Here is a 22631-nt window from a genome sequence, read left to right as displayed (position 1 = left end):
AAATAAAAGGGGTTGTCCAGGGCAAGATGCCCATGTTAGGAGGAAATTCTGAGCTTAATCCCCGCCGTAGACTCCACTCAGAATCTCGCCTGCCTCACTGCCTCAATGTTAAGTATAGGACACATCCACTCTCCGCTGAAAGAATTGATATGCTTAACATTGAGGCAGGCAGAATTGCGAGAGAAGTTTGTGGCAGGGATTCCGCTCTGAATTTCCGCCTCTTTTTCACAGTGTGAATGGGCCCTAAGGAAATTCTGAGTTGATACAGGGAGGACCTCAGTTACAAACTGTCTCTAGTTCTTAGGAACCGAAGAAGCAGAGGAAAAACCCTGTTGTCCTGGAACACTCCATAAGGACTGGACTTAGTTTACAAGATATATTGGTTAGAATAAATAAAACTGATATACAGCAGCATAACGTGTTTTGGAGCAGCGGGCTCCTTTCTCAGATGAATTTACATTTAGCCTGCCTGACTGCTATGTTTCAGGGAAAAGCTTCATCAAGACCAAGCCATGGCACCAGGGAAGTGTCTGGAAGGCAGTCTCTATGCCTCCACCCTACCCGACTCCACTATCAAGCTAAGATAGGAGCCAGTGAGGCTGCCTCTTGGACACTTCCCCCAGGCCGTGGCTCAGTTTAATATTAAGCTGTTCTCTCAAGCAACAAAGAGTGTGACTGAGCCCGTGAAAGTGATCTATGCTGCTCCCCCACATAGGTTATACAACATCTGTAAACGTGGAAAATAAAACCTTTTTGGGTGAAGCAATAATAAGTTTATTATTATTAACTAGCTTTATGCAGCCTAACAAGCAAGGTCTTATCCACATTGAGAATCGGCCAGTGGTTGATTCGTCTCTCCATCTGATGACCGCCCTTAGGTGTAAGAAGGTACCAGAACTTCACAGGAAACTCACAAAAGACGTGATAAATTTTTACATCTCTGCAAAACTGAGTGTAACTATTTATTAGCAGTCACAGTACACGGTTCTCTCTCCAAGACACCATAACATCCCTGTTCAAAGGATAGGGGTAATAAACTGTGGGGGTCTGACCTCCAGGTGTCATTAATAGTAGCTACATAAAAAGGCGGAGCACTGCCGGCTAGGCAGTTTACTTACATCCCAGAGTTATGTAAACAGTGTTGCTCATGGTTCGCCAATGTTTAAAGGAGAAGTCCAGCCAGGAGGTAAAAAATCATTACGGGCAGGGGGTGGGGAAATAAAATACCACTTATAGTCACCAGTCCTGGTGCAAAGCCGCGTCCTGCTCTTGGACCCTACTGGCTCTCTTCTGAGCTCCCCACTGGCTACGTCACAACCCAGCCGAGGGATGGCCCACTCAGCCAGGCAGTGACTGGGGCGGGACTCCGCTACAGTCACCGATTGGCTGAGCAGGCTACATCCCACCAGTCAGTGTCATGGATCCTGGGTTATGATGTACCCAGAACCAGGGAGAAGATGACAGCTGGCGAGGTCCGGAGCTCTGAGGTGTGGCGCAGCGCATATTGCCTTATTCAACTCCCCCCACCCCCTGCCTGTAGTGTTTTTTGTTTTTTTTTAACAACCCCTTTAGGTAACTCCCATCAAAGTTACGGCTTGGCTCTTTACAGCTTCCCAATCCCCTCTAAGCTAGAGGGGGCTGGGGAACCTTTGTCTGATACAGTGCTCTCTGCTGCCACCTCTGCCTGCGACAGGAACTGTCCAAAGCAGGAGAGGATTTCGTTGGGGATTAGCTACTGTTCTAGACAGTTCCTGACATGGACAGAGGTGGCAGCAGAGAGCAATGTGTCAGACTGGAGAGAATACACCACTTCCTGTAGGACAAATCTGTATAACACCAGTTGATGTAAATTTTTTCACCAGTACCCTTTTAAGCATGACATCTGCCCCCCATCGCCTTATATATACATAGGTAAGGTCACCTATTTGAAAGTATCCATCTGGTGTACGATGGTATTTGGATGGTTTACCCCGTCCTTCATGTAAAGCTTCTTTGTCTGATTGGAGACTCTGAAAGAAATAAGACAGCATTGTAATATAATGTGAACAGAACGTATAAACTTTATTATTTTACTTACAACTTCATCAGCCCTTGGCCACGCATCACTATTACACATAGCCATGCACACCCGGTGGCCGATATTTTAGATCAGGACGTAAAGAAACGATCAGCTGTTGATCATCGTCTTTGTTAAGCGGATGGATGATCTGCCGAATTGGCCTGATTCTGCAGATTATCGCTCCTGAGGCATCCAATTTTTTTCTGGTGAGATGAAACCGTAAATAAACATGTATTTTTGGGGGAGATAGATAAGACGCTAGCTACCTGCAGCTGCCACTAGGTAAGCTTAGGAGCTTTCTAGTATACACCGAACTGCTGGCAGTTTATCAAAGCGGATAATAGTGGGATAGGTAGAACTCAGATCTCAACTATTTAAAGGGGTTTTCCGGGCAGAGGTCTCTGACAATAGGAAGAGTGGAATCTAGACAGGTAACAGGTGACCTCACCCAATCACTGCGAGCCAAGCAATAAAAATCCATCATCAGAAAATGAACAAATTTAATGTCAAGCATATTTTTTAGTAGTGATTTTTTTTTCTCATTTTCCATTTTACCATCTATATTTTACAACAATTCTGAAATCTTGCAGTTTTCATTGTCACCACTAAGGCTTCCTGCTCTGGCTGTGATGATAAGAAGGAGGCTGATGTAAAGTGATCTGTATACCATTGCAGTGAAAGGTGACATAGGTAGACAAAAAAATATATATATTTAAAGCTCACAACTCAGCTCGCCCCTCACTGTTAAATGACCCTTTTCAAAGGTCACAGAACAGGCCGATAACGTTTGCCATTTAAGTCAATAGGACAACTTCTGTTTATTGTCAGCTATGAAAACAGCTGAGGCGGCATGGCAGCCCTGTCAATAATATATCATTTTTCAATACATTACATAGTAAAATAAAGGGTTTCATTAGTAAACTGAAAAAAAAAAATAACCTCTCATATGTCTTATGGGGAAGCTGGGGAGGAAAGAGTGAAAATGGCATTCCCGAAAATATTGCTTTTAAATAACACCATGATAATAAGAGACAGAGTTTGGCTTTCAGGTAGCCAGGAGGCATCTGCTTATACATATATAGCAGCCTGGTGTCCGCAGGGAGAAGAAGCTCACAGAGGTTCTTAAAGGAATGAGTCATAATGAAACATCCACAAAAACAGAAACGGTCCTTGAAATTCTGTTTGCTGGCATGTTCAGTGGAGAGATTGGGGAGAGATTCACCATCCATTATCACTAACAAGCTGAACATGGAGTAATGCACTGGATGGGGTGGATTTCATCATACTACAGCCATGTAACAGAGACCATCTCTAAGCAATCCAGGCGATATGTGAATCTCCTATATCCCCACTGGCAGCCAACATGTGCACTAGGTGGCAGTATGGTCTCGTATAGGAGCGGGTCATTAGCCCAGCCGTTCAATGCTGATAAGTGCAGCTAAGGAAAGAGAAGCACCTGAAATGTAACACAAAGGCCAATTTATCCGTATATTACCGATCTTCAGATAAGTTCAGTCCGCTGCAAAACAAGATATATCTTAGTGCATTTTTTTTTATTACTATTCTTTATATGCGGCAGGCAGAGCGCAGGAAGCCGTTAACTGGGAAATACTGCCATGTAAACCGCAGAGACAGGCAATTCATTTCTTCACCTACAGGAGATTTACAGCTGAAATTATAGCAAACGAAAATATTGGTGTATGTTTTATTGAGAGCCGTCTGTGCCTCCGAGATGTGAGAGACTGGTGAGCAGTGATGTGCAAAGCAATCCTTATTCTACATATATATATCTCCGAGATACTGCACCGCTAAGCACTGGCCTCCTGTACTGATGTATCCCCCTATACACCACTACGATATATACTGGCCTCCTGTACTGATGTATACCTCTATACACTACTACCATATATACTGGCCTCCTGTACTGATGTATACCCCTATACACTACTACCGTATATACTCGCCTCCTGGTGTGATTTATACCCCTATACACTACTAGGGTATATACTGGCCTCCTGTAGTGATGTATACCTCTCTATACACTACTAGGTATATAATGGCCTACTGTAGTGATGTATACCCCTATACACTACTAGGGTATATACTGGCCTTCTGTAGTGATGTATACCTCTATACACTACTACGGTATATACTGGCCTCCTGTACTGATGTATACCTCTATACACTACTAGGTATATACTGGCCTCCTGTACTGATGTATACCTCTATACACTACTAGGTATATACTGGCCTCCTGTACTGATGTATACCTCTATACACTACTACCGTATATACTGGCCTCCTGTACTGATGTATCCCCCTATAGACTACAAGGCTGCTTTCACACTACTTATATTTCAGTCAGTATTGCAACCAAAACCAGGAGTGGATTAAAAACACAGAAAGGATCTGTTCACACAATGGTGAAATTGAGTGGATGGCCGCCATATAACAGTAAATAACGGCCATTATTTCTATATAACAGCCGTTGTTCTAAAATAACAGCAAATATTTGCCATTAAATGGCGGCCATCCACTCAATTTCAACATTGTGTGAACAGATCCTTTCTGTGTTTTTAATCCACTCCTGGTTTTGGTTGCAATACTGACTGAAATCTACTGACTGAAATATACGTAGCGTGAACGCAGCCCTAGGTATATACTGGCCTCCTGTACTGATGTATCCCCCTATACACTACTAGGTATATACTGGCCTCCTGTAGTGATTTATCCCTGGTATACACTACTATGGAATAAAATGGCTTCCTATGATGACTTATCCCTGGTACACACTACTATGGTATATATATACTGCCCTCCTGTGGTGATTTATTCCCGGTATACACTACTATGGTATATACTGACCTTCTGTAGTGATGTATCCCTGGTATACACTACTATGGTATATACTGGCCTCCTGTAGATATTTATCCTCGGTATACACTACTATGGAATATACTGGCTTCCTGTAGTGATTTTTCCCTGGTATACACTACTATGGTATATACTGGCCTCCTGTAGTTATTTATCCCCGGTATACACTACTATGGAATATACTGGCTTCCTGTGTTGATTTATCCCCAGTATACACTACTATGGAATATACTGGCTTCCTGTGTTGATTTATCCCCAGTATACACTACTATGGAATATACTGGCTTCCTGTGTTGATTTATCCCCAGTATACACTACTATGGTATATACTGGCTACCTGTGGTGATTTATCCCTGATATACACTACTATGGAATATACTGGCTTCCTGTGGTGATTTATCCCTGGTATATACTACTATGGTATATATTGGCCTCCTGTGGTGATTTATCCCCGGTATATACTGGCTTCCTGTGGTGATTTATCCCTGGTATATACTAGTCTCCTGTGGGGATTTATCACCGGTATACACTACTTGTACCACCCTGAGGTTGCCAGTAAGAAGAATCGCATGGAGAAGGATATCACACAAATCTAAAGTGACTGGTTGTTATATAAATCCTATCTAGTATAATTCAAGCTATATTTTTCCACCAGCTGGCCGACCTCCAAACCTCAGCACTTGCAGAATGCATTTCCCTACATTAAGCGCACGTTCTCCGGAACATCTTTCCAGGAAGTTGTACTTCCAGTTGATTTCCAAGAGAAAGTCTCTTATTCAGCACAGACCTTTCACCTACCAGGCACATTCTACATGGTATTACAGGTTTCCTACTTTCATACGTTCCTTCCGCAGAACAGCTACTTATCACTCACTGAACGGATCACTTGTACACAGGAAGTTAAAATTAAAGGGGCTCTCTAGGAGTAAAATATTTGTGGCCTATCCTCGGCAGGCTCCAGCCCCCGTTAATGATTAGAATGAACAGACTCTTCAGTGTTCACAATGGCTGGTGTGTACTCTGATGCTGTGCCTGGTACTGCAGCCACTGTATGTGACTAGTGCTGCACTACCAGATACAACCCAGAACAGCCCTTCAAATCCTATCTTCTTCTTTTTTTTTTTTTAAACTGAAATGTGTGTTTTTTTATTTTAACTAACTTGTGTCTATTTTTAGTAAATTATTATGGAGGCTGCCATCTTGCCTGAGCTGTTTTGAACAACATTGAGATAAGCAAGACCCTAGAGAAGAACCTATTTACATGTATGGGAGAGTTTTCTAGGCATGCTATGTGGTCTGTGCAAAGCTCATTCTGCAGCGAGAAGGGGGAGAGGGATTCTCACAATCACTTATTATGAATGGTCTGGTATTGTCTTATCCATCTACTGGTCCAGTGATGATAGGAAGGACACTGCAAGTGAGGTGAGCTCTGCAAAAGAGGATGTCTCATCTTAATATTAGGCCTAGTGGTCAGAATATGAACTGCAAGGTTTCACAATTGTTTTATAAAATAGAATGTAAAAAACATTACCAACATTTAAAAAAATATATATACCCAGAATATGCCATACGTGTCCCCTAGATGTGGGTACCACCTTTTGGATCCTCACCTATCTTCAAATCGGAGGCTCCCTGGCCGCCTTCAGCCTATTCACAGCCACCAGAGATGGTCAGGAAGCCGTGGACAAACGAATCCCGTAAGTAACCCATCATCAGGCATGGGGATGGTCCTAGGTGACATCTGCTGCCCGCCCCACTGACCTTGATGGATAGATCCCTTCTTAGACCTATACATGGAGAGATCTATCTACCAAGGTTGGTGTTGCAGCAAGAAGCCACCAAGCACCAACCCAATGGCATGTGGTTCATGCAGCATGAAAGTGATGATAGGTTGCCTTTAAGAGACTAGTCACTAGCTATCACAGACCTCTGCTTTACTGTGTTTGTGTAGGAGACAATGATCTGACGTTCTATCGGTGATGAATATTCTATTATTCCACATGTCAATATTTGCCTAGAATTACCTAGAAGCAATAAAACGAACAATAAACCAATCACTCACATCAAAAGGCAGGATCTCCACGGTGGTGTTATAAAGCTTATCTTCAGGGTGCTCTATGTTCCCACTTCGGAAAAAATACCTATAGGAAAAAATAAATTAAGAAGCAAGTTCTCAAGTCAAAGGCGTCTGAAGGTCGATGAGATGATAACAAGTAATTATTTCTTGTAGTCTAATTAACTGCTATCTAATGGAGGAGGAGACGCTGCATCCACCGCCACAGGGCCCATCTCCACCTTCCTTTGTTTTTACAATTGTTATGCCGGAGAATCTCTTCTTTACTTCTTCAGCTTTTAATAGGACCATAATAAAGAAAGCAGCTGTGTATTATGAGGACATTATTAGGATATTATAGGACGAGCAGCCTACGAAACATGAATCCATTAACATTTACTAAAGGCATGGCCGGCTTTAAACAATTTAGTGTCCTCCTATAATAAGTTGCAGGGACCCCTGTCGATCAGCTGTTCTCTGATGGGGGAAGCCAGTTGCAGCGCCACCACTGGGGGAATAAAGCATTACACAGTCCACGCTGATACTTATGTCTATGAAATGCAAGGATGTAGTTGGTCCTCCAGAGCAATAAGATTTCCTATTTGGCTGCTCTAAGCCCTATTTCATACTGTGTTTTGGCCAGTTCACGCGGAGCAAAAGAGGCAGAATTCTGAGGGCTCACGCACCTCTGTTTCCATCACTCTCCGCTCAAAAGAAGTGACATGTTCTTTGAGCAGAGCGATGGAAGCAGAGGAGTGCGAGCCCCCCATAGACACACTGTTTGAGACTGAGGCAGGTGCCATTTTTGCTCCATGTGAACTTGCATGTGTGCTAAATGTATATTATGTATACATAGGGGGAGATTTATTAAACATGGTGTAAAGTGAAGGTGGCCATATACCTTCATTCTAATTTTCATATATTTAGTTTACACATCCCACGAAGGTGAACCAGACACCCTCCGCTCTGCCGGCAGGGGGACACCTGGTTAAATGCTTGAGTCTTCTATTGATTTCAATGGGATTTGTTACTCATTGAAAAATGCTAGACTCGAGTAACAAGTACTCGAGCATTTTAGTCCTGATCATAGCTGATGAGTGGATACAAGTCCTTCTCTTGTCCTGATAACATAATATAATCAGCCAGATCTTTAGGAGGTTCAGCTCACAGAGCATTGCCTAGCCTGGATACATTACAGAAATATTAGACTTGTAGTGGACCTTACACCTCTAAATGTGAAAACAAGAAGGTATCCAAGATCTTTAATGTGTTCTGCTCTATCCCTAGCCAGCATAGATATCACATTTAATCCCAGACACTGGTGATAGCTGTATCAGTCACTGGCATACAGATAGTAAATGCTTGCACAAGGTCAGTGTCATAGCACTTTGGCTTTCACTACGTTCTACTACGCATGGCTTATGATATTTTTAGCTGCATTCTGCACAGCGGAGTGTTTGTTCACACTATAGTCTCTGATCAGCCTTCTATTCAGGCAGGAGCTTTAAAAGCTGCTTTATCTGAATTCTAGCCCAGGTGCTCATAAGAAGAAGAGCCAGAGAAGGGAGATAAATACTGTAAAAGCCGAGCAAACATTTGCTGAGCGATATCAGGACCAGGGAAGGATGTGAAGACTTCATTTCACCATTTGATGCAATTTTAAAACCCTTACAAAATGCTTGACACCGAGCATAGACTTATTTCATAGACCTGGACCTATGCTATTAATCAGATTCAGCTCTTGCATTTTGGGAACACAGCATTAAAATGTAGTTTTTGTGAATTTCTAGACCAACCATTCCTGTAAAATCCCCAGTTACGTTACAAGACTCTTAAAGGAGTCAGATTTAGTGTTTTATAGCCAAGACTATCTGAACATTTGCAGTTAGGATAGTGCACATGTATAAATCTTCCAAAATTCGCTTATATTCCTTAATCAAATGTTTGGCTATATAGGAGAGGCTCCATTCCTGTCCAGACCTACAGACAGCTGACTGGCCAATTATATCTGCTAGATCAGCGCTCGTTTACTGGCTCTATTAAATGGCCCGATAATCAGGCGGTAAGGGCTGCATGGACATTGTTAGCAATGTCCATGCAGCCCTTGCCCAAACACCTGACACTTTACCTCTCCCCGCTCCCGGTCTTCTCTTCTGTGCTCTGCGGCTTCCAGGTCCTGGTGGCAGCAGCGTCTGAGCGTCCAGTCATCTGACAGGCCGCTTAGCCAATCACAGGAGAGAAGACCATGAGCGGGGAGAGGTAAGGTGTCAGGTGTTTGGGGAATCGTCAGCCATTACACATAGCGATGCGCGGTCGGTGCCCGATAATTTTAGGTCCAAACCTAAAACAACGATCAGCCGATGACAATCTTGTCTCTGATACACAGAGCAATAATCAGTCGAATCGGCCCGATTAGGCCCAATTTCGCTCCATGTAATAGGGCCCTTAGTAAGAACTAGAGATGGACACGGCTCAAGTCCAATCATTCGGCATTTAAATACTAGGAGCTGAAGAAGTTGGAAACCATCAGCTGAATCCATGTTTTCCAGGACTTCCTGTATCAAACTTCATCAGCCACCGGTATTCAAATGCAGAACGATTGGACTTGAGCATGCTCGAATTGCGCTCATCTCTAGTTAGAACCCTATTACATGACCCAACACTGCTGTAAGCGTGCACTGATCTCATAAAACCGGTTATGGTCTGTTCACACATTCAGGTTTTTAATTGAAGTAAATGAAAAAGCCAGAAATGGGTTTAGAAATATGAGAAACCTCAGTCATTCTGGCCTGTCTTTCATTTACAATCTGTTCCTGGCTTCGGCTTCAATTACTGCTTAACTGCTATTTGAGATCTAACTGTGTGAACACACCCTAAAGTCCGCTGAATCATTCTTGTTTCTGCCCTTTATTGGCTTCGCATTTTCTATTACACGGGGAGATGTGCAGCCAACAAATGAGGATATTTTATCAAGACAAAAGTAAGCAACCAGCCGATGAACGAGCATTCACTCATTTGTGGGCTGATCCATGGCTCTGTGTAATATTCTTAAAATAAATTTTTTTAAAAGTTTCGAATGGACTCTCCAACCTAGGAGGAGTGGTTTGCAGAAGTGGCCTAGACCCAAGACATACAGGTGATGAAGGTCCATACCCCTAAGGAGGTGGATCGGTGTGGCAATACCTGGTTTTATTGGAGTTCTCCCACATCTACACAACCCCTGTATCCTTTGTAGTGTCCTTTGCCTAGGAATTTATTCCTAATATGTAAAAAAACAACAACAAAAAAAACAGCTATAGGATTCCCCTTCCCTCCACATCCTTTCTTTTGCTCCCTTTCTTTATAGTTTAGTGCTCCCGAACCATCATCTGAACTAGGTTTCCTTGGCGGTACCTTTTTTTTTTCAACTCGTCTGCCCACTTGCAGGTTTCTCTTTAAAGGAGAATTCTGCCCAAAAGTAATCCTTCCCTATTTAACCAGAAAACAATGATGGGGTCTCTGAGCTAAAACCTTACATGTATGTATGGATACATATTCCTTTCATGTATAACTCGACACCATCGGCATCTGACGAGTAAATGAGAGGTCACAAGGGCAATAAAAATCCTGGCCATACAGAAAGTCAAACTTCCTAAGTGTTTTGCTATTCACAGACCTTTCAACCCGTAAAGGTTTGAAGAACCTAAAGCGTACAAAGTCCCCTGCGGTTGGTGTGAATGCCCAGAAGAAATCTTCTCTTAGGTAGGCCTTCTCCAAGGTGAAATGTTGGTACGTTTTTAAGCTGGTGCTGACTTCAGCGGCTGGGTTGACGTGTTCTTTACGGAGGGCTTGTTTACCAAAGTCCTTGTCCTGAATAAGGGAAAAAAAAGTTATACTATTAAGTAATAGGATGTACTTATTGTAAACTCCCTGGCGTATATTGAAGAATCCAATGATCTGCTATAACAATGAAAAGGTCTATGTGGTAACTGGCCCCAGTTCAACATAAGGAGAACTAATGTATCAATAGTGTCAGGTCTTTATAGCAAAACCAAAGGACAGCAACTACTAATTGGCTTCTGCTTTGGAGGACTCGGCCCGTCCACTGAAATCAATGGGAACTATGTAATGCTTAATTATTCCTGTGGGGGCACTACAGCCAAATGGAACAGTTTACAGCTCCCTGCTGGGGGCCAAGCATTGTCACAGTATGTAGTCAACTTACTGGGGAACATTGCTAACAAAATGAGTCGCTTCTTGTTATAATAGTGACTTTCATTCAAAAAAACATATGGCCAGGTTCAAATGGGAACAAAAAGCTGTATACGTTGCATCTAAAGTCCAACCCAGCACCCTATAAGCTGTAATGGGACACGGCAAAAGACTAACAACGCTCTTTTATCTGGCATAGCCGACGGCAACTACACCGATTTGTCATCACACAGACGGCATGTATACAAAATAGATGATCGATTGATAAAAGCCCCAATGAAAGTTTTCTTTTCTCTTGTCAAGAAGTACATAGAGAAAACCTTGTAGTGTATAAACAACATAAAACACATAACAATAAACCTCTATGCAACATCAATGCAGTTTACAATATAAAAGACAATAAACTGAATGTCATTGGTGAAAACAGGTGCACATTATGGCTTCTACATTTAGCCCTCTGTGTTCATTGTAAAACATCAAGTCCTAGAAAAATAGGATGTGTAGCATACAGAAGATATAGTATATTACAGTATACAGAACACAGATATAGTATATTACAGTATAGTATACAGAACATCAGCGGGTGGCTTCTTCCTTACCAATTTTCACTCCCAGCCCTTACTTATAGATCTGTCATTCAAGGCTGATGGGCTGGGAAGAAGCCACCAACGACCACCCTGATGGCTTGTGGTTCAGGCAGCATGAAAGTGGTGACAGGTTCCCTATTGGGGCAACAATGATTCTTTATCTTGCTTAAAGAGACTCTGTCAGTAGGTTTATACTGTCCTATCTCGGGGTAGCATAAACTAGTGACAGAGAAGCTGAACAATATAATATATCACTTACATTGTTCTGTGCAGCTGATCCAGAGATATCCTCCTAAATAACATGGACAATAAGTACATAAGTACATAAGTCCTCTCCATTATGTGCATGAGCCCAGTAGTCCTCAATATTCATAAGAAGCAGAAAACTCCACCCATCAGCTGCTGATTGGAAGTTATCTATCATGCTGTATATAGTCAGCAACTGTCAATCAGCAGCTGGAGGGCGGGGGGAGGGGTGTGGCAAGAATCCTATTCTCCTGCATATTAGGAGAACGGCTGAACAAAATGATGTAAGTAATACACCGATCTGTTCAGCATTTCTGTCACTAGTTCATGCTGCCCTCATTTAAGGTGGCATAAACCTAGTGACAGATTCCCTTTAAGACGTCTCTTTTAGAGATAAGCAACCTTCGAGCATGTTCAGGTTCACCCGAACTTTTGGCATTTGATTACCGGAGCTTAAAGGAGTAAGATGCAGCCCTAGTGAGCCTATGGCCTATGGCTGTATCCATATTTTCCATGCAGACTTAGGGCTGCATCCAACTTTTTTGTCCACTGGTAATCAAATGCCCAGAGTTTGGGTTTGGTCGAACCCGAATGTGCTCGAGGTTTTTTTTTTTACAGTTTCCTTAATAATATTTCACATATATATATATGCAACTCTCCGTACCTTTAATTTCTGTATTTTTCCCGCCAGAGAAGAGTGGGTCCCTACATGCTGGAACAGGGAAGGTTTGAAGCGAATTCTCAGATTTGCCTTCTGTCTATCGCAGTGCTTCTGTAAATGAAGAGCAGTCAATATTAGGAGGCGGCTGTGCTTGCGTCTTGCCTGGATGTGTAAAGAAAGCAGGCGTATTGGTTATCACCATCCCCTCCACGTTATTCAGCATTACTGACACTACATCACATATGGCACCGAGCCGAGATGGAAAATTTTGCACATAATTAGCAGAACTTCAAAGCGATAATTTCGTTTCTATCACATATTTGTCTTGCTGAGACTTATTAATAGGAATCTCGCCGGAGATCTCGTTTTAGTCAAACAGACTGTAATTTCATGTCAAACAGCAGATAGGCAAAGCGAGATTTCTAAAATTGTTTTATCTGGTGGGTTTCAGGTTTTTTTTTCAATCCGGGAAAAAAAAAAATTGGGGTTGCGATTATTTGATGTCACAATTTTTCCCCTAGAGAAAGCACCACTCTTGTCAATGAAGCTGTGACATTTGATGATTCCTATATCCTAGAAGCTACACCATGGATTTTTCTATAGAGCAAATTTACCATTAAAGGGGTACTCCGGTGGGAAAAAAAAGATGGTTTTCAAATCAATTGGTGTCAAAAACTCATACAGATTTGTAAATTACTTTAAAACTCTCAAGTCTTTTAGTACTTATCAGCTGCTGTATGTCCTGCAAGAAGTGGTGTATTCACAGACCCGTGACCACGGACAATTTTAGGGGCCATGGAATTAAATGCAGCCATTCACATGATCTGTGATGCGATCCGCACCGCAAAAAAATAGGTCATGTCCTAGTGCGTATTGCTGCACAAATCCTCCCGCTGCCCGGCCGCAGAGATGACAGGGGGACCTATTGCCCTGTGCTCACCGGCATACCTGTTCACCAGAAGTGGCCTGGACTACGCTGCTGGGAGAAAGTAGCATAGTCCAGGCCACTTCCGGTTAGCGCTTGTAGGAGGTCAGCAAGGGGGAATAGGTGAGTAGTAGATGCGATGACAGGAGAGCACATCATGTGCTCCTGACATCTCTGCAGCCGGGGGGAGGGGAGATATGTGCCGGGCGGCGGAGGGGGGCGCGGGGAGGGGAGATAGGTGTCGGGCGGCGGAGAGGGGCGCGGGGAGGGGTGATATGTGCCGGGCGGCGGAGGGGGGCGCGGGGTGGGGAGATATGTGCCGGGCGGCGGAGAGGGGCGCGGGGTGGGGAGATATGTGCCGGGTGGCGGAGGGGGGCGCGGGGAGGGGAGATATGTGCCGAGCGGCGGAGAGGGGCGCGGGGAGGGGAGATATGTGCCGGGTGGCGGAGAGGGGCGCGGGGAGGGGAGATATGTGCCGGGCGGCGGAGAGGGGCGCGGGGAGGGGAGATATGTGCCGGGCGGCGGAGGGGGGTGCAGGGAGGGGAGATATGTGCCGGCCGGCGGAGGGGGGTGCAGGGTGGGGAGATATGTTCCGGGCGTCTCACTGTATTCTTTTTGAAAAGGTACAGAAAAACGTGGTCAACCACGTTTTTGTGAACGTTCATTTTTATATAATGTAAGTCTATGGAAAACTGATCAAAATGCATCCGTTTTTACCATATGCTTTTTTCATAGAACGGATACATTAAACGCATAGCAAAATCATGATGTGAACCTAGTCTTAGGATAGATAAAGGTTTACTCCAGGCGGGTTTACATTCACTTACTGTGGATTTGCCAACCACATCTGTTGGAAGTTTGTTCAAAGCATCTACTACTCTTTCAGTAAAATAATATATTCTTAGCTAACCTGGATCAGTAACTGCTGCATGAGAACTACTATATGTACTAAGAGAACATGTACATTTCTGTTTTGTTTTTTTTAGAGGGGAAGGGGGGGGGGGTGAAGACCCTCTAAGGGCCCTATGACACCAAAAGATGTCTGACAGATTTTTCAGCCAAAGTCAGGAACGGACTGTAAACAGAGAACTGGTCGTAAAGATAAGACTGAGATTTCTCCTCTTTTCAAATCCATTCCTGGCTTTGGCTGAAAAAATCTGTAAAATAATCTGTCAGACATCTTTTGGCATAATAGGGCCTTAACAGCTCTTCAGCCTCCTAGGTCAAGGAGTTTAACTACAGAAAATATTAGTTCCTAATGCCAAACATGGATCCGCTTTGAAGTCTCCGTATTCCAGGTGCACAGGATAACATAATGTGTTTCTATGGATGATTTATTCTCCTATCATTACACCTACTAAGAAAATGAGCTACTTTTGTTAGATGTCTGCTCCGCCGGCAGACGCGAGGTCCGGCTCCTGGAACGTAAACACATATGGAATGAATAGACGTGAAGTAGGTCTAATTACCGCAAGTACCAGACAAAGTACACTGATTACAAGAGTAAATGAGAAGATGTAATAGACACCAACAAATAAGACGACACCAACAAATAAAAACAATATTTTCCAGATTACAAGCTCAGACAGCAGTATGCAAACACGCCATCCGCAATACTACAATAACAAATCAAAACAAGTCATTACGGAGAGTCTACTGTTCTACCTGCAAACATAATGAGGTTGGATGGAAAGTGCTTTGTAATCTCCATCTTATTGAGAACTATGCCTGGAAATCACAAAATGTGTTAGGTTTTTAGGATTATATAAGAATATAAGATTGTTGATGGTCTGACGCCTGGCACCCCTACCGATCCCTCGTGGTCCAGTGAGCATTCCAGCCTTTCCATCTGTAGCTGGTACAGCACCTCCTTGTGCCCGCAGTAAGGAGCCGGCTGGTGGACTGGCTGCTTAGCCACTCAGAGACTGGGGCGGGATGCCGATCCAGTCACCAATTGGCTGAGCAGCCAGTCTATCAACCGGGACAGGCCTCCCACCTAGAGTCAATATTTCACCACAACTGAGGGGAAAATGCCTTCCGGAGGGGGTCCAGAGGCCGATCCTGCCGCTCACCACGGGCAGAGGTAAATCAATTTCCCCCTACTGGCTGCCAGATTTTGTAAATCACTGGAATTCTCCTTTAATGCACGCCTACTTTCAGTCACTGAGTAGGACCACCCACTTGACTGCTTAGGCCAAAATAAGTAAATGTAAATCTATTTTTTTTATTTTAGGCTAAGTAGTCAGGTGGGTGTTCCTACTCAGTAAGTGACAGGGATCTGTATACGTGTACATATAGAAAGCTGTCAATCACTCAATAAGGCCTCCCATATGACTACCTATCCCAGCAGGAAAAAAAGATTTACATAAATAAATGACAATTTATACTGGACCTTTCCCCCCAAAAAGAATACAGTGAAACTTTGGATTACAAGCAAAATTTATGTAATCCAAATCACTCGTATATTATTATATTATTGAAATGCAGAGGATCCGTTCCACAACCGTAAGGTACGTAAGGTGTTTTGTATCAATAAGGAACACTGTATCAGTAAAGAAGGGGTTAATAATTTAACTCTCCCTGCACACACAACTCCCCAGGTGGCTGCAAACCTGCTGGTATCTGCCAGTACTAGTGCCGGCTGCCTAGAGTGGCTCTCGGTGAAGGGGTAAGAGGGAAATAGCAGTGACACAGACGGGCACCAAAGGAAAGCCGGATGGTGTCCAATCACCGACAGAGTTGATCAGGTAGCAGTGGGTTAAAATGAGAGGGCTTTCTACCCAGTACAGTATTAGGATAGGGAACACAGGGGGCTCGTATTTGAAAATCTTGCTTGTTTACTGAGTTAAATTTTTTTAAATAAAACCTGTCATGCTGAAAATTTGTTCGATCTGCCGACAGTATGTCATAAAGCAGGAGCAGCTGGGCAGATCGATATATAGTTTTGAGTAAAAAGTTTGAGGTCAACTCATTTTTCTATGTACGTCTGCCAATTCTGGGCTAAGTGGTCAAGTGGGCGGTCCTACTCCACCCACCAAACTATATAATAATCTGATTAGCTCCTCCTGCTCTATAACATGGTGCCCGCAGATTGGACTGCATTTTCAATGCGAGATTAAATTGAAATTCCTCATAACCAAAACCGTCCCTACTCTTTTTATGTTTTCAGTAGCATTTGAAGGTTTGTAGACACTACTTAAATGCCAATCCAGTGGCCTTAAAGGGGGTATTCCCATTGGTAACAGTTACACCGTGTCCACAGTATTTACAGGATAGGGCATAACTAAGAGATCCTAAGGGTGTTGAGGAACCTACAAATGCTGGGGTCCCCTGGGATCCTGGGGTCACCAACATCCCTGATGAATGGAACTGTGACCACGCATGTACATAACCCCTCCATCCATCATCTATGGAGCCACCAGAGATAGACGAATGCAGCTTTTGGCCATCTACCACTGCTCCGTAGAGAGTGAATGGATCGGCATTTCACAAGTGTGGCCCACTAGTCCTTCCAGCAGGGATTTTGGCATCCCCATTCTCAAGATCTCATGATTTTAGGGTCAGATCTAAATCAACTATGAAAATTTGTTGAAATTTGAAAGATATAACGATTTTCCGCACGATAATCGTCCAGTGTAATAGGGCCCCGTGGATAGGGAATATGTACTCCAGATGGGAATACCCCTTTAAGAAGTAAAGCCTGTGTTTCGCATGACTCTGTACACCTCCTCTAGCTCACAGATGTCACTGCCTTATCCTAACGTAAAGATAACATAATGAAAAGTTCAAAATAAAAAGCGAATCTATGAATTTGTCAATTTAAAATCTTTCAATACCATTCATATATACGGGGGCACAATGTTATACCGCTATATACACAAAGTTTTCCTAAAACAAAGAAACTAAAAATCAATGGCAGGCATACACATGACAAATACCAGTGTGGGGCTTAGCCGGGTAATTTCCTGAAGAGACTCGGTGATTGCCCATTATGCTATGCCAACAGCCATCAATTTGCTGTTTCTGCGGCCAGCAGGATACAGTCTAGTATTGAAAGTAACATAATTTTCCTGCTTTGCAAAATGCTAGCAAGGCCTCTTGAATATTCAGTTCACCTCTGGTCACCGACTTACAAAAAGGATAGCCTGGAGCACGAGAAACTACAATGAATGGCAACAAAATTAGAACAACCTGGGTTAAAATAAACTTTTAGCTAACGTATGCAAATGTATACAAAGGAAAGACAAATAGAGCACTTTGAGGTTATCTCAAAAAAACACAAGAGCGCCCCCTGGGGATGAAAAAAAAATGTTCAATATCCAGGGATGAAAAGAGTTCTTTACTGTAAGGGCTGTGAAGCTCAGACAAAAAGATTCCCACAGAACTGTAGATTACATGTTCAGGTCCTTTCTTGAAACCACCTGTTATAGACGTGTACTAAAATATGAACAATGATACAATCTGAACGATTTTCAGGTCACAAAGGAACTTTACCTGTTACGTTAAAAAAGGAAAAAAGTTAGCTTTTTCCTAAATCAGAATCAACCAGAGTCATCTATGATTTTTTGGTGTCAATGAGTGTACTCCTTACATCTCCTTCCACTCATTGGTTTCAATGAGTGTACTCCACTATCTCTTATGGTTGTCCTTAATAAACTTGGATCTCGTCAGCCAAACTACATACCATGACATTATCCACCATTTGTTTTTTTTATGCCTCCAATCACCAACCCAAGCCCCTTTTCAAATTTTCTCTGCCCTCCACCCTCAATGGAATAGGCCTTGCAGTACCTGCACAGCATCATCAATAACACAGTAAAGAATTTATTAATGGGGTAAGAGGTATAAGAACCATAGCAAGTAATGGCATATGCCTGCTGAGCAAGGGGCTCCATCTACAGCACCCACCCAAGGTCACAAGGTCAAAAGGAATGAGGCTAGGTTGCCAGATTCTTCATGTTAGTAGGCAATGGGAATTCCGAGTGGCAACTTGCTATGGCTGGAATGCCCGTTTAATCATGTAGCCAGCCTGGCTATACATAGTATATTGTGGCCTGGGTGAGTACTATGCATTTTCCTCAGCCTTGTTAAAGGGAATGTGTCATCCGAAAATGACTTATTGGTTAACCCTTTCACGACCTGGGGTCATTGTTTCCTCAATGCCCGGGTCGTTTTAGGACATCCGCTTATGGGATCATTATGATGGTCCCTGTCTCTGCCCCTTCTCCCCTGCCACTTTTACTATCTTGTATCAGGGGAGAGAGGGGAGGGGCAGAGCTCATGGGCATGCGCCCTGCTAGCCCAGCCTTCCCTCCCCCCACCGGCCTCCGTAGCCAGGAAACCGGAAGCCTGAGGCTTAGGTTTCCATGGCTACCATCTGGGCTCTGCGATCACTTTGCAGAGCCCAGATGGACAGTGGACAGAGAATTCTCCCTCTGCAGAGGGAGAATTCTCTGTCAGAAGCCCTAAAGATGTTGCAGTCGTGCTAACCGCAGTATCTATAGGGTTAACTCTCAGCACCGGAGAGCAGCTCCATTGCTGAGACCCGCAGCGGATAACACAGGCACAGCTCCTGGATCGTAAATTAACGTCACTGCAGCATCAGACATAGGCTGCAGCGACGTCAATTTACAGTGCAGTGGCCAGAGGGGGTTAAATAATGTTTTATGTAAAAAAAAAAAATTAAAATAATTTTTGGTGACTTTTCCATTCTACTATCTATATTACAAAATAATTCCGAAATCTTGCAGGTTTCATTCTCACCACAGGGCTAAAACTTGGTGATAAGGGGAGGCTGCTGTAAAGTGAAAGCATTACAGCGTCATGTGACACCAGTAGACAATGGAGACAACAGTAGTTCCCTGTGGAATGACCTCTTCAGAGGTCACAGAGCGCACTCAGTGATGTTTAATATTCATCTCAAAGGGGACAGAGTCAGTCTATTGACATCTATGTCCATGAGGCTTGCTATAAAGCTAAATGCAGTTAAAAACAGCTCAGGCAAGATGGCAGCCCCCATATCAATGTACAAAATGTGAAGGAAAAAAAATGACATCCCGAAAATAGAAACAGATTAGAATAAAAGAACAACTTTTAGTATCTGACTCTAATCAATAAAAAAAAAATCTAGGCAACACTTTCCCTTTAAGCACTGACCACAAGCCTGGCAAATAAAACAGCACAATAAAGAGCTAAAAAATGAAAAGCCTACAAGAGTTGTGAGATTAATTTGAGTTCTATTCACTTGCAGGAAGAGCAGCTCTGGGAGTTTACAAATAACCTGATAATATCAAGAGTCATTTAGTGGTCTGTTTATTAAGTTCTCAAATGAATGCGATATTAACAAAGCCGAACATCCAATCATCGCTAAAGGGAGTGAAGAGGAATCTTTCATGCAGTGTTAATTATCGCCAAATGTGGTTTATAGAATTCCCATTATCATTATGGGAGATGCTGGGGCAGGGAAATACGTGGAGGAAGTGTTTAACCCCCGGCAGGTCAGAAGTGGACAATACATTATCTGCAATTATACAAAAACCTCCGGTGGGGCAAAGACCATTTACGTCCCCACCTGTGGCTCAACTCCCACCAGAACGCTGCCCCTTCACTATAACTGTTCTTACACCATGTTCATTTGCTGCGGAGAAGCCATTCTGGGTGAGAACAGTGCTTTAAGCATCACCAATCTTCCCTTTAAAATGACCTTAAGGGGACAAGAAGGACTACGTTGTAAGATAGCTTGTGCCTTGGTGCTGCTCCTGTACAAGGGTATGTGCACACTACGAAATCCCGGCGGATCACCCGCAGCGGATTCCACAGCTCGCCCCCCCTCACAGACGCGCATATCTGCTGGTCCCATAGGCTTCATTCTATGGTTTGCCAGATTCCGCCATCAGTCCAAAGAATGAACGGGTTCATTCTTTGAGTGGAAAGCGGAATCTGGAAAATCATAGAATGAAGCCTATGGGACCAGCGGAGATACGCAGGGCTGCCATTGTCCACAAGCGGGGGTGAGCTGCGGAATTGGCGGCGGATGATCTGCCGGGATTCCGTAGTGTGCACATGCCCCAAGGAGGGAAATAGATGGAAATGGCCAGCTGACAGCTGAAGACGACAGAAAGTATTAAGATCTCCTGTGACAACATCAGATCATGCAGGATAATAGCCTAAAAGTCTATTCTACTCTCCTAGTCTCTAAAGTGGGTTGTTTCCACAATCTTCAAAATTTTCTTGGTCAGACTGTTCAAGGCTCATTGGCTCTTCCAGCATCCAAGTCAATCTGCCTAGTACTAGCGATACAATAAGAAACCAAAGAAGGGTCAATATCTTCTCTCCACAAATATGTCCTCATCTACCATATTCCGTCTCGAATAAGCCGGGTCCTCATTTCTCATTTCCTGTGGTCATCTAAACCTCTCTGACATCCACATGAGTCAACCTAGAACCTTTTAGCTTCACTAGGATGGTATTCTCACACTCCTTGGATGCCAAAAGATGTCCTTTTTTTTTTTTTTTGCCCGTCTGTATCAAAAAGTTTTATTTTATTTTCACTATGGTGGCCTATGGGCAACATATGTTAGCAACATCTGTCTGGATCATTTCCCGACATAGATAGATAGATAGATAGATAAATAGATATCAAACTGGTGTCTTATATGACATGTCAAAAGAGCATTCCCCTTTGTTGAAGTGTGAGTACAGACATGACAGATCTACAACAACATTCCACAATATAACCGGATGCAAATCCTTTGCGTGTTGTCAAGTCAGCAACAAAAAATTCCACTATCTGTTAATAAATCTTCGAAATCATCATTAACAATTATTAGTAGCAGATTTTCAAGTACAGAACTGGACGACTTTACACAACTCAGGAACATGGTTTCAGTTGTAATTATTGCTAAAGATGGGAGTCAGGGGGTAGCAGATACAGCCAGGTCCCTCTGCAACTTTAAAGGGGTTATCCAGCACTACAAAAACATGGCCACTTTCTTCCAGAGACAACACCACACTTGTTCGGGTGGGGTTTTGTAATTTATTTCCATTGAAGTGAATGGAGCTTAATTGCAAACCACACCTTAACTGGAGACAAGAGTGGTGTTGTCTCTGGAAAAAAGTGGCCATGTTTTTTTATAGCGTTGGATAACCCCTTTAAGGGAATCCGACAGCCCTATATCATACTTGGAGCTGCAGACATGGGCAGATAGCTGCAAGGGAGATGGATCATACTTGCCTTAGAGGGCTGCTTGCAAAGTTATAAAATCTTGTTTTCCTTATTAGCTTAAATGAATGCCAAAAGTTTTGATTAGCGCTGGGTCTCGCTGCTGAGGGCCCCACCAATCAGGAGAACAAGTGGAGAGATGTGTGTGACGGCCTCCTGCACTTTGAAGCTGTCAATTTTCTCCATTCAGACAGCCCCATAGGCTTATATAGGAGCTGCCCGGACAGGAATAAGAGTGAGCTAGGGAATGATATGCACTACTGAGTATGGTGTCCCACCACAGATGTTCCTTGTCTGGCACCTGTCGCAAAAGCCTAGTACTCAAACTTAAGGTGGTGATGAGGTTGTATATGAGTTTCGCCACCAGATGTCAGTGTTCTATGTATAACTTGTATGTATTGCACAGCTGTAGTCACTAAAGGGTTAGTGTGTTTGTTATGTGATTCTGTGGACCAGTGGAGATGCTTCTTTCTTATTCCCTACCTATCCCTATTCTCCTTTCTCTGCACACTCTCTTCTCCACCACTCACAGGGACTCTTACACACCCTGTAGGAAGTAGTCACATGGGGAGAGGAAGTGTAGCGTCAGCCAGACAGTTTCCTTCTGATTCTCTGAGGAGTAGGACACATCCAGACCAGGCATCCCTGCTGTACTTAGCCTCGAAGGACGGGTACCCCGACACCACAGGGCAGAAGGTGGTTTAGTCAAACACGAGCACAAGCATTCTTATCTCAAGTCTTCTTCTCTTCAGTACTCTCTTCTCAAGTTCCAGCAGAGCACACTACTACCCTGGGTTGGGGCTCTCCAGACAAA

General features: G+C 43.4%; 1 protein-coding gene across 2 annotated transcripts in view; it reads right to left on the bottom strand.

Moving 5' to 3' along the window:
- Nucleotides 1–22631, bottom strand: part of MGAT4B (alpha-1,3-mannosyl-glycoprotein 4-beta-N-acetylglucosaminyltransferase B) — a 283704-nt gene that overhangs the window by 4569 nt on the left and 256504 nt on the right. Inside the window, exons 10-13 of one of the 2 annotated variants that reach the window (XM_069969165.1) lie at nt 12675–12833; nt 10642–10835; nt 6996–7074; nt 1922–2009 (exon numbers count right to left, since the gene is read on the bottom strand). In XM_069969165.1, coding sequence (XP_069825266.1) covers nt 1922–2009; nt 6996–7074; nt 10642–10835; nt 12675–12833 — 520 coding nt within the window. The remainder of the gene's footprint in view (nt 1–1921; nt 2010–6995; nt 7075–10641; nt 10836–12674; nt 12834–22631) is intronic. The other variant, XM_069969166.1, reaches the window with a different exon arrangement.

This window comes from Dendropsophus ebraccatus, chromosome 1, assembly GCF_027789765.1.
Source record: "Dendropsophus ebraccatus isolate aDenEbr1 chromosome 1, aDenEbr1.pat, whole genome shotgun sequence".
Lineage (NCBI taxonomy): Eukaryota > Metazoa > Chordata > Amphibia > Anura > Hylidae > Dendropsophus > Dendropsophus ebraccatus.
This window is presented reverse-complemented; position numbering and strand designations above follow the sequence as displayed.